Raw genomic sequence first — 13383 nt, forward strand, 5'->3', positions numbered from 1 at the left:
GCTAGGCGGTAACTTGCAGTAACGCCATTAGTTTCCCAATAAGGAATGTAATGAATTAGCTAATATTACTAACGTTATATCAGTTTCGGGAATAGTATTACAGTTATCAGTTAGGAAATATAAGGCGTTACTTATGTTGTCACGGCCTCAAAATATGAGATTGAAGTTGAATTATCCATAAACTATGATTATCCCCATCTCAAGATTAGTTTTCTTCATAATTAACCTTAATCACACTCCATTACTCTAATATAACTTAGATGACAAATGGCAGAAAAAATTGAGGATTCCATTAAAGGTATGATATACTACCAGTACTTTCTTGTAATTTTTTTCCTGTTAAAATCCACTGGGAGATTACTGTCATGTCATTCATGTCCCCCATGTCAGTGGAAACTCCATTGAAGTTAAGTAGGAACACCAAACACACAGCAAGTTAGCCCCTGTGGTTTGGTCTCAGCCTTCTCCCAAACTATTGAATATAACAGGCCATCTTTTTACAACTCCAAAAAAAAAAAGGGCAGAATTTCTCCAAACAGCATGTGCAGCATAATCCAGGTGTTTTGTAGCCAAACAATTTAAGTGTGGGTCCAAAAGTCCAAGGAATTTCAATTACAAAGTACAATGTCTATAACTCTAACTTTCTTTTATTTCTACAGGTACAAGCAGGTTGTTGGTGCTTGGAAAACATGGCGGACCAAGAAGCAGTCAAGTATCATTCTAGACGAGGCGCCTCCTGTTCTCAGTCTCTGGCAGACATTGACCCAAGCTTGAATGTACACCTTCACAGCTCCTGGAAGCCTGCTCACTTGACAGGAGACGATGCTTCAAATTATGATGGTGCCACTTGCTTGAGGTAATTAAGTAGGCAGCGAGGTTATACAGACCGCACTTTTAACTGAAAGTTCACAGGTTTGATCCCCATAACCGCCAGTGTGTCCATCAACACCCACATGTGCTGTTTAAGTGTCCTTGAGCGCGACGCTGAATTCCTTGTTGCTCACTCATTGTACGTTGCTCTGGATAAGAGTTTCAGAGCAGTGGGCGTCCTAGTGGCTCATTTGGCTGGGATGCATGTACTAGATTTGAATTCAGCCTTTGTCGCATCATGTCACACCCCTCTCTTTCTCCCAATTTTTCCTGTCTCTCTGTGTCTTTCAACTATCAAATAAAGGCAAAAATTCACCCCAAAAAAATCTTAAAAAGGTTTCAGCTAATTGGCTGAAATGTAAATGAGGATGTGTGTTCTCCTAGTTCAGGCTCATCTTCCACTCCTCTTCTACTCAAACACACAGGTAGAGAGAATAGTTAATTAGGCGCCGGTGAGCCTCATTGTCATGATGCACTGCTCTTGTATTTCGGCCTCCTGACCCACACCCTCCCTGCCCTGCTTGCCACATAACCCCAAAAACAATTGCGCTTAAGTGGAAGGCATTTGCCTACATGTGCCCGGAATTGCAATTGCAGTAAATGCAAATCGGTGGGGAAAATGTGAAAATATTAACATCAGTGATGAATATGAATAGGACAAGTTAGGTAGGAATTTTGCCACTGCTGAGTTATTTGAGTCTGTGCAAAATGCAGACATTTGAGTTATGAGCTGCTCACATAAATTCTCAATGTTAATCTCCTATATCAGACGACCTTGTTGATCCCATGAATTTTACATTCCAAAGTGTCCAGTGTTAAAGCACTGCACCCCCCTCTTTATTCCCATGGTGCTTTTGCCACAACATTGTTTAATTTGTGCAATTTGGAAAAGAGAAGATATGACCAAATATCTACAACAGTATACAATGCACAGGTGGTTAAAAAAAAAAAACCTAATGGCTTGATACAGTGGGTATGAAGAAGCAAATTTGGGTCAGTCATTCAGGTGTCACTTAACTCTTCTGTACCTGAGCAGAAAGTAATTTTCTACAAATTGTATCTGTTGTTTATCATGCAGTATCTACATAATTAAGGGAAGTAAAAGTTAGATAGTTTTTAAATTTGAATCTAAACTTTGAATTTTCACACTGTCGAACCACAATCCATTTCTCATATTCAGAAAGAGCTACATTGTTATTCTCTATCACTACTCATGTTAAAATCTAAGGAAAAATCTCCTTATTTCCAGAAACAATGACCAAATAAGAGAAGACTGCGGCAGACCCGGAGCAGAGGGGGCTCCCTCCTCCAAACCCAGGCAAATCCATAAGCTTGGTTCTTGCACCATCCTGGATGAAGATGAGGTAATGTCAGCAGTTTCTATGTATCCCACAGTTCTCTGCGTTTATGCGGAAGACGTCCTGCACAGAGAACTTGAAATGCTGTGCAGTCATTAAGCCTTATTTGAAAATCTGACATCAAATTGAAATCTCAACATCTGTGATGATTAACTGCTAATTAGTTGACTGGCACGTACTCTACGTGCATGTTACGATTATTCGGCTAACTGGAGTGGTTCAAAAACATCTGCAGCCACCTTGTCACTTAAGTTGACAGCAAGAATAAATTGTGTTCACCTCTCACATTACATGGTCCTGCTAGTCCTGTGAATTTTCCTACAGTATGTTCGCAAGTGCCCACAATGTTGATGATGAATTAATGCTCCTAAAGCTACAGGAGAGCAGCAGATCAGAGGTTCATGGTCCCGAATTACTCTGAAATTATTTTGCGTTCCTAGGATGAAGAATCAGATGACGATGCTGCTGTCCTCTCCCTCCCTGGCATGTCACCAGTTGACAACAGCCTCTTGGATGAAGAGGTCTCCCTGGACCAGAATGAGAACCTGAAGAGTCCAAAAAGCAGCAAGAAGATTGAAGGTACAGTAGTGGCTCGTTTTGGCTCAGCCATATTTAGGGGCTCAGGCATATTGAGGGAACAGGGCATATGTAAGGATATAAAAACACACAGTATATGATGAGAAACTTTATTGATTCCCCAGAGGGAAAACGTGGATAGCCACCTTGCACAGAAAATACAGTATAATACATTCTCAGGAAATAATCATAATCATAATCATCATCATCTTTAGCACTTTGCTTCCTGCTTCTTCAGGTTTGCTCTTTACCTGAAGAAACAGGAAGCGAAATGCGTCGTTCACTCCTAAACTTTTTATCTCATCTAAAACACACAAACTTTTTCTAGAGACTTGCTGTGCGGCAAAATCAATCCTTTGCAACAGTGGTTTTTCCTGCACTTGCCAGCACCCTAAAAAACATTTTCCAGTAGTGCAGGGGTTTATCATTTTTTCATAGCTACAAAGCACTTCACAATGGAGGGCAATAAAGGACACAGGGCAAACCACTATCAGTCATGATTATCTGAATCAGCACATCAAGGTTTATAGACATGCAGATTGTGGGTTTGAGCTGTTGAATCCCCCTCACATTTAACAATATGAAAAAACAGCACCAAGACACTTATTTGTAAGCAGACCAGTGTGTCCAAATTAAATTTTCCGGTCGCAATTTGTTCGTGGTCGCATTTCCCTGCAGAATGATACAGCAGAAACAGATTTTCTCATTTGAACTGAATTAATCTCCGCTGGAGAGTAATGCATTCAGCGCCTTAAGTGCAATACCAGCTTTATATTTTTCTGTCCAGGCGAGCGCAAGTTATTATCATTAGCCAGTATTTGAATGGGCTGTTACAGAGACGGCTGGTAAAACAGCACTGACAGGGTGATATCCAAATATACTGTATATTCTATCCCTGGTTATATAGCTGTCTTTTGATTACATTTTTTTATGTTCTCCAGTTTGGCAAACTGACTGGCACAAGAATCATATGGCAGCAATAAGTAGTGAGAAGTTTGACAGCCTGTTGAAGATGAGTCCCGAGTTTCACGGCTGTAAGAGCCACATGGCCGCATTTGTCCTGGAGACAGGTGAGATCCCTGCACACCTCGGGTATGTCAGTTTGGATTTGCTAAAAGTCCAGCTTATTGATTGAGTTTTTTCATATATACGGTAATTGATTGTTTCCACATTACTTATTTTATCATTAGTTGCTGTATCTGTCCATTGCCAAAGAGAAGTTTGAGCCTTGCAAGGACTGGGAAAAAAATAGCAGTTAAATCCATTTTGATTTACAAAAAAATGAGGAAATTAACACTTGATGTACAGTACTTTATTCTACTGATGTGTCCGCTTTTGAGGCTGATTATGTGTCTTGAAAATTAACTGGATTAACCTCAGATGATTAAAATATTTAAAATGATAATTGAATATATATTTGCCCAGTCCTGTATCCCTGTGCCTCTGCATGCTGAGAATATTGATATTAACTTCTTCGCCTCACATTTCGCTCCATGATTTCATGACATGGTGATGTGAGGGAGCTGTTAAAGGGATAGTTCAGGTCTTTTATCCAACTCTCTAATTCATCATGACCTAACGTTCCTCTCAGTCCCCAGCTAGGATTTGAATGGAGACGTATGAGGATGGCATGTGGATTGCAACCAAATGGCATTTCCCTTTTACTAATGTCCAAAGTCTTCATATTCTCTTCCCTCCCTTAAAATATAACGTTAAATTCATGTCATTGCCTCCTCAGAAGTAATACCATGAGCTCACAGCATTGTTGTCCTGCTCTTTAACTGTATCACACATCATTCCCTGTCTTAATCCTACCTCTCTCTCTACCAGTTACTAACTAAAGCAGCGATGTTAATAAAAATATTGGGGGGAAAAAACAATTTAATTTCCTCCACAGAAGTGTTGGACACAGCGGGTCAGCCCTGTGAGCGTTACAAGGTGGTGGCGTTGGGAGCTGGCCGTTCAAGCTGCACCAAGTGGCTTTGCTACAATGGGACCATGATCCACGACTGCCATGCCATTGTCATCGCCAGACGGGCGCTCCAAAGGTACAAACAGGTTATATGGTTCACAAAGAGGGGGAATAACTAACATACCCAAGTCTTGTGAACGTTTAGAGTTGTGTTTTTAATTTGGAGCTAGAGTAGGGAATGTCCAGTTCCCGTTGTGTAAATTTACTAATACAATGTATAAATAATCCTTTTTCCCTATTTATATTCATGATGGAGCCTTTATAACACATACTAAACATGCTGCAAGGCTACCTGAATTGCCTTGCTCACTCTCTTTTGCCATTGATGGCTCTATTAGTGGATAGAAAATGCCAATGTTGCTGAAAGTGAGAAGGAGTGTTTCTGACTTGTGTTCAGGTTCTTGTACAAGCAGCTCCTGCTGTTCTTTGATCCTGATCCAAAGGCCAAGGAGCACTGCATCTTCGAGAGTAGTACAGACAGCCACCAGCTTCAGCTCAAACCCAAGGTCAACCTGCATCTCTACACCAATCAGTGCCCAGAAGGAGCTGCAAAGAACTTCTACTTCAAGTACAGCAGTCTGTTTTTCCCTTCTTTCGATTATTTAAATATACAAACATGTCATGTGTGCATTGTTTTAAGCTATATTTTGCAATGTATAAATGAAATGCCTTGATGTAGTAGAAATGAAAGAATTCATTCTAAAACAGGAGGTCTGTTGTCTGATAAAAATGGAAACCTATATAACAATTGTTGTAAAGCACACAGCATCATAGTTATTGACTTGTCTTAAAAGATTTGCTTGCATTCCAAAAGATTTGCTTGAAATTATGCGAGTTGGAAATGGAAGCATCTCTATGTTTGAAATAATGATTATGAGCATATGGTCACTTGGATTACCTCGGATTACAGTAGTTTGAATTGTCATATAGTTTACATCAATCTGCATTGATTATGACCCATTATTATTAGGTCTCTTTTGCAATTCTAATTATTGAATGTTGCTCAGGATGAGAGCAGAAATAGTAGGTAAACAACTAAACTACAATCTAATGTTGTATTCAGGGGCACTGTGAACAACATCTGTACCTCGCTGAAGCTGCAGTACCATTCCAAGGGCGTCTTGGTTCCTGTGACCTACCTTGACCCCGGTGTCTGGGGCGCCAAGGTCTGTTGCATGTCTGGTAGTGACAAGTTGTGTCGCTGGGCCGTCACCGGCGTCCAGGGGGCGCTGCTGAGCCACTTCATCCAGCCGCTCTACATCACCAGCATGGTGCTAGGTAAACAACTGCAATCCCAGTGTCATAATGAAATGAAAAATGATTTTCACTTTGTTAGCTACTTTTTCATGTCAGAATAATTACCTATTTAAAAATGCCAAAACATTTAATTTTAATTTTCTCTCCCGGAAAACTGTATTTTAAGTGGTTACCTCATCGTGTACCAGTTGGCGTATATACAAATTTCTACCAATAATAACATCACAGATTTTTTTCACAACCCCTCTGCTCTTCCCATCATACAAAACTGCCTTTCTCTCCCTAACGGATACTGCTATCCCATTGATTTACATCACCAGCCACAATAAATGGAAATTGCATGTGAAAAGCATTTTTTAATTTGTAGTATTACTTGTACAGGGAGCCAGAGCCTCTCTGCTGAGGACTTGTCTGACATTACCAACAAGCGACTGGGTGATGGATGGGAGGACCCACTGGCCCCACCCTACAGGAAACAGAAGATCTTCTTCCTCTGTGGTGACCAAGTGGGGCCTGTTCTGACCTCCCCCCGGCACGAGCATCTCAGTATCAACTGGTGCCTCGGAGACCAGGACATTGAAGTTCTGGACAGTGGAAATGGCTACATCATTGATGGGTAAGGTGGAGATGCAGCTAATGAAATGCACAGCACAGTGCTGTCCATCAGCCTGATTTGTTCGATGGGCTTCTGTGGATTTCTTCATTAAGATGGGTGCCACTTTAGAACCGTTATTCTCAACATGGAAATTTTGAGGTGATTTATAGCTGTAGTTTTCAAACTTTTTCTTGAGGACCCACATTTCCAAAATTCTCAAGACCCCAAAAAGATTTGCAGGTAATGATACAGTAATTAGAGCACCTTTCCATACTGTACATTGTATGGACTATGGAAGTTATCAACATAAACTCATGTCCACCCGACTGATCTGGGGACTTATTTTAATCTTCTTATAACTCAGTTTGGTGCCCAACCCAGATACTGAAAAACACTGAATTGATTAAATCTGAAAAGAATATTCACTGATTTTCTGGGCTATTGTATAAGCTAATCTGGCAGTATTGACCCTGTTTTTGACTTTGTTATTGCAGGGACTCAGGAAGGATGTGGTAACACAACAGCTAATAGCTTGTTGTTTGATTAAAAGCCTAAAAGTTAAGCTGTCAAATATTCAGATGGTAAAAACGTAGCCAAGTGATTGAACTGATATTACAGACATGGTTTGACAAATGATCTCCAGTCACCTTTAAACAGACATTGTGAAAAGTAGTGTATACTAGGGTTGTCACGATACTAGAATTTCTAACTTCGATACAATACCCAGGAAAATATCGATATGCGATACCATTTTCGATACCACAGGAGGGAAAAATGAATTTTCAGTCTTTTTTTTTTTAAATATTGTTTTCATGTTAAAATATAATTTTACCATTTTTTTTTTTTTAACACATTTTTGATTGACAGGTGTCGATCATCATGATTTGCTCTTTTTTATTGAGGGGAGTGAGCTTATACTGCACAAGCATGTGAAACATCATATTGCCTCCTGGCCTCTGCAGCATAGACTGTAAGCAACTAAGCAAAAAACACAGACGAGGGTAGCGAGGGTAGAAACGTTTAATCGACTAGTCGACTAATCGCGCACATCCGTATTGATAATGTTAGCTAGCTCTGTAGCTAACGTTTGGTTTGCTAGCTAAACTAAAACGGATGATGTGCAGGGTATGTTAACGTTTATGATAAATGTTTAATGCTTCAGTGATGTTGAAACGGGAGCTTTCGCTAACCTCTGCAGTGTTTCCCCTAGAATTTTTTCAGGCCTGGTGGTACGCACCAAAAAAACCCTAAACGGATGAGGCGCGCGGGATGGCATATTGGCGCGGTCGGCTTCGGTCAGATGGCGCAGCAGGCGGTCTGCAATTTATATTTGCGTTCAAATTTTTGTTCGCTTGGTATATACAAGACTTAAAACAAAGTGAGCACAAGGAGAGGATGACTTAATAAGCTGCATTTATTGCATAAAAGTAAGCTGTGTAACCTATGACCTTTGCAAAACTTTAGCATTATGACCTTTGCAAACATTAACATTATGTCTCCCATCTTCTTAATTTCTCCCTTTCTTCACAAACTCCCTCATATCAAAGCGTTTATTTGTTTTCTCAGCAAGAGTTGTGACTTGTGATCAGGCAATAATTAGGAAAGCCTAGGGGACCTAGATCTCTCTCTCTCTCTCTCTCTCTCTCTCTCTCTCTCTCTCTCTCTCTCTCTCTCTCTCTCTCTCTCTCTCTAAATAATGACATAGGCCTAAATAAATTAAATAAACAAACCTAAACATGTATCCTTGTTTACTTTTGTGGTAATTCAATAACAGACGCAATTTTCAAAAGGCAAGTGATAATTCAAAACCAGAGAGACCATCATCCTACAATGTGTTGCATTTAAAACTTGCATTAGTACAGATGGATTCATCAACAACAACAGTGAAGACCCTGGTAAGTTGATCATTTAATATATTTGTGCTTCTGTGGTGATATAATGGAGATATGACCATCTATAGTGTTTTCTATGGTGTTTTCCTGTGAAATGCGCGCCGCAGCACGGCGCGGATGGTCTGAACGGTCAAATCGGTTAACATGGGCGCCGAAAGGAAACTGGCTGCGCTTCCCGGCGCTTCTGCATGCGGTCTGAACCCGGCGTTTAGGACACAGTGTGATAGCAGTGGCACTCGCATCGCGTCAAGAGTTTCCCAGGCAACGACACAGAGGTTGACTCACGTTTCGGAGCAGCGCCGAACAGAGGCTCCCAAACGCAAATGATTATTGATTTCCGAATGAATGGATATTTGGCATTATTTTTGGCATTTTTTTGGCCTGGCGAGGGATCTCGTTGGCCTGGTGGCTCGCCAGGCCTGTACAATTATAGGGGAAACACTGCTCTGGAAATTCTTTATATAGACTGGCGTGTCGGCCCTTAAGGTGCTTCGCCAAGTTTGACGTGTTACCCCCCTTCGTCGGCACCACTCTGTAGCATTTTTTGCTGACTGAGGCAACAACCCAGCTGACTGCTACTAGTGAGAGGAGGGGCAGCGGTGCAGGGTGTGTGTGTGTGTGTGTGTGTGTGTGTGTGTGTGTGTGTGTGTGTGTGTGTGTGTGTGTGTGTGTGTGTGTGTGTGTGTGTGTGGCTAGTGGAGGCGGAGAAATAATATGTTTGATTTTTCATTAAGAGAAAGCACTGCTGGTATCGATACTGTTGTAAATGAGTATTGTATCCGTTTCAAATTTTTAGTATCGATACTTATCGAAGTATCGATACTTTTGACAACCCTAGTGTATACTAATACACATTCTGTGCAACTAGTACTGCTTCACTTGTGATATGTGGACTGTAGTCAGTGATGTAGAATGCAGTATGTGTTTAAATGCCCCCGCTGTTATGAAGCAGAAAAAATAGTTTGGCCCGGCATCAAAAATGTCAGACCAGTATGGCCTCCCTTCTTCCACTTCCAGAGAGACTTATCTGACTTCTACTTACCTGATTTACACTCCTGCAGCCAGCTCCAAGGATAGAGGAGGGCTGCTGGCTGAGCCTGATGCAGTTTGCATCTGTTTGACAGCCTCAGAAAGGCTTGGGGCTCCTGCCACCTTTTGGCATCGGAGGCACAGACCACTGCTGGTGTCCTGGAGCTGGAATGGGGCGCTGTGACGTGGTTCACTGGAGGATATGTTGTCCCTATGGGGAGATTACAGCCAAAAATAGATCTGAGATGCTCCCTGGCGCTCTCAATGTTACTATATATTGCAGCTCCTGTCCTGCCGACTCAACTATTAGTTCTAGGTGACACTGTGGAGCACGGTGTCAAGTTGAGCTGTACAACTGCTTCCCAAACAATGAACCATAAATAACCAAGGACTAAATAGGCTTACTGAAAGAGAAGAAAAGGGCTTCCAGGCCAGGAAATAAGGAGGAACTTGAAGTGTGCAGACTGAACTGAAGAGGAATTAATGGGATAGCACATACAGAAAAAAGATGGGAAGAATCAAAATCGTGATTTCCAAATCACAGCTGCAATTAATTGCTTAAGGCTGCATTCACATTGCGGAGCGTTTTCCGCTTGAAATCCGCGATCCGGCTCACTTTTGAAAAAAGTGGCAGAAACGAAGCGGAGCACTCAGTTTGTTGCCAGGCAACCAAAGTAGGGCTGAGTTGAGAAGTGAAACATTTCACATGGATCTTATCCGCTCAAGTTGAACTATTTTCAACTCTTTGCACGACCAACCACGGCGGAAAAATCCGTGATCCGCCGCAGAGCCGGTGGTGAGCACGGAATCCGCTCCCTTCCTTAGGAAATAATGGCGTTTTGAGCAGAAACCGCTCCGCAATGTGAACGCAGCCTAAGAGAGAGGGACGTTCAAAATGGATTTCTAAACAAGGTGTTGTAGAGCTGCGGGTAATCTTTGGTCCATGAATCAAGTACAACATTGGTGAAAACCTTTCATCATACTCAAACTCAATAAATCCTGCACATTGACATCTATTTTTTGTACAAAATCACTTTTCTTTATACAATTTTAAAGTGTAAAAAAAAAAAAAAATTGTGATGATATGAATTGCAAAAAAAATCGCAATTGCAATTTTCTGTCAAACAAATTTGACATTTGGCAATTTGATTTTTTGTTTTTTTCTTTCAGCCCTAGTTTCCACCCTTGTTTTCAGTGAAAGGGATGTTGGCAAACCTGTCCCTCCCCCCTCTCCATGACATGCTGTCAGTGCAATGGAGAACCTTCACTCACCGACTCATTCCTTCACTGTGTGCTACGGAGCGCTTCGGGCATTTATTTGTACCAACTTGCACCCAGCTCAACAATACCATCCTCCCAAAACCGCATTAGCCTTTGTCAGCTGGGAAGCTGCTCAACTGTTTTTTCACGCACACATAATCTCTCTCTACTTCTCTTCTCTCTCCCCTCTGCAGCTTTAGCCAGCAAAGACCGGCTGAGCAGAGTCTGTCCACAACTCCAATAAGCTGTAAATACCGCTGGGAAATGTCAATCTCTATGTGAATTAGTCATCATTTTTGAAATATGCCTGGCAGTTTGTGAATTAGCCAGTTTTCCAGAAGCACACATTTTTATTGCTTTTTGCATTTCTTTTGTCCATTTTTTGTGTGTAATCTGTCGCCCCCCCCCCCCCCCCCCCTTGGCCTTATTTCTTTACCTATTATTTCTCTATTACACATGATCATACTTCAGGCAGAGGAATTATTGTGCATTTTCTGTGGTCAAGACACTGCGACTTTGACCCTTGTTCTTACTGTTGGTTATTTGTAATGTCTTCAAGCATATTCCACTGTTCTACTCATCGCAAGTCACTTGGGAAAAATATGCCAGCTAAAAGCCTTAAGTTAATGTCAGACTCAACTTTAAATAAAAAACATGTAGCTTGAACATTCCCCTGGATAAATGACAACATCTGCAACCTTTAAAGGGGAATGTAGTAGAGCAGAGCAAAGGTGGAAGACGATCTTCCATGCAGATCTATGTTGATAAAATGGTTGCGTTCTAGCAACAGTAAGTAATTTCACCCCTGTTTGAAAAACCCGTGAAATAGAGTTTGATTCTGGCTGTTGCAGTTTAACTTAAAGCTGCTGAAGCCAACAATTAACCTAGAATAATTTGAGGACCCATTTTTAGTCTTCCTGTGTACCAACTCGGATCCCCACAGCACAGAAAACCAGTAATGTATGGTGTAAGGCAATCAATATATTGACGAGGAAACGTTTGTCTGTTGAAATATGATTTATGGTTTCTTATCTTCCAGCTCCCCGTCAGTGAGCGGCCCCGGCTTCTCCAGCAGACTTTGCAAGAGAGCCCTCTACAGATATTTCCGCCACGTTGCACAGCTGGGTGGGCACAGCTACCTGCTGGATCTTCCTACTTACCATAGTGTCAAGGTGTGTTTCAGCTAAAGATAATCACACATAAGCTTCAATGCTCAAACTGAGTGCTGGGGCAATGCAAAAGTATCATTAAGAGAAGTGCAATTATGGGGAATGTGCAGCGGCTCCTGCAACAGCATGAGTGAAAGCTGTTTTGTAACCATGGTGTGTTGTGAAATCCGACATTAAAGCTCTCTCATCTTGTAAATTGTTGTTTTGTAGGTGGAAGGCAGCCTCTATCAGACAGCCAAGGAACTTGTCAACGAGCAGTTTCTGCGCAACCATGCAGGTCCCTGGAACTCTAAAAAGCTGGTGGACTGCTTTAGTGCCTGAAAACCTCCCAGAAAAGAGCCATTTACAAGTTTTCCTGAGTTCCTCCTGAGACTTTGTCCACTGTTACCATGTGTGCTGCACTAACTGCCCCTAACTATCATTTTATTTTTGTTTTAAATACAATATTGGTGTTGTTTTGAGTTTGTGTAGGCATTTGGGAAAATAAATGAGACCCTACACTGATGCACCATAGAGAGCTGGTTTTGACTGAGTTGCAGGTGGAATCAACTGAAGTACATTGCTTGCAGGCTAACACGATACAAATAGGTTACATTTTCTCTTTGCTGTCACAAAGAATGGGGCAGAAATCTCCCTGTCTGAGGCTGCAGCCAAAAGCTTGTACTGAACACAGCAGTTTATATGATGTACCAAACTGCATACTGCACCCATTGCTTAGTATACAGAGGGGTCTATACTTTAAAAATAATTCAAAAGTATACATAATTCTGTGTACAGTGTGGAAGTGGAGTCAGTCATCTCAACCAAATCCAGTTCAGTAGGCATTGCATAATATTTCCTGTTCGCTGCTGAACAGCAACTGTCTCTCAGATAGACAATGCCTTCCTCAAAGACAGTAGGTGGGTATGCAAACAGGTCTATTCAGTCTACTGATATTATCATAAGTATGTGTGCTTTGTTTGGCTCTTCTATCAGGGACAAAGGTCATCAATATCCAGTGAGTATCATACTCAGTGTGTGGGGGAAATTTGTGCATGTAACAACTCTCATATTGATGCACTAAGCTTGTAGTAAAACCCACAGCAACCGCAGTCTGTTTTAGGTCAAGAGGTCAGATCTGACCTAGCAGCTGAAGAACCCAAGGTGTCTCACAAACTAATGGCAAGCCTCACTGTTGCTGAACAGCCGGATGGATCATGCTTGTCCACTGCACACCGCCTCTTCCTTGTGCCTGTATATGTAAGTACTAAGGCCATCTCCTTCAGAATGTGCTCTGCTATGTTATGTTGCCATCTTGTGGCCTATATCAAAGCTAAATACTGTGTGGACGGTGAGAAGCCAGGCGGAGGTATGAGCTAAGAGAAGAAGCTTAAATTGACAGGGCCTGCTGCTGTCTTACAACTCT

The 13383-nt window shown here is 41.6% G+C and overlaps 1 protein-coding gene across 1 annotated transcript; it reads left to right on the plus strand.

Moving 5' to 3' along the window:
• Positions 1 to 689: 689 nt before the first annotated feature.
• adad2 (adenosine deaminase domain containing 2) lies at positions 690 to 12384 on the plus strand. The gene is made up of 10 exons (XM_071902775.2): positions 690 to 856; positions 2120 to 2234; positions 2669 to 2807; positions 3746 to 3874; positions 4702 to 4852; positions 5174 to 5344; positions 5840 to 6054; positions 6415 to 6649; positions 11849 to 11981; positions 12189 to 12384. The coding sequence occupies exons 1-10, from the start codon at positions 690 to 692 to the stop codon at positions 12297 to 12299; spliced, it is 1566 nt and encodes a 521-aa protein (XP_071758876.2). The 3' UTR covers positions 12300 to 12384.
• Positions 12385 to 13383: the final 999 nt, after the last annotated feature.

The sequence above is a fragment of the Centroberyx gerrardi genome, chromosome 11 (genome assembly GCF_048128805.1).
Source record: "Centroberyx gerrardi isolate f3 chromosome 11, fCenGer3.hap1.cur.20231027, whole genome shotgun sequence".
In the NCBI taxonomy this organism is placed as follows: domain Eukaryota; kingdom Metazoa; phylum Chordata; class Actinopteri; order Beryciformes; family Berycidae; genus Centroberyx; species Centroberyx gerrardi.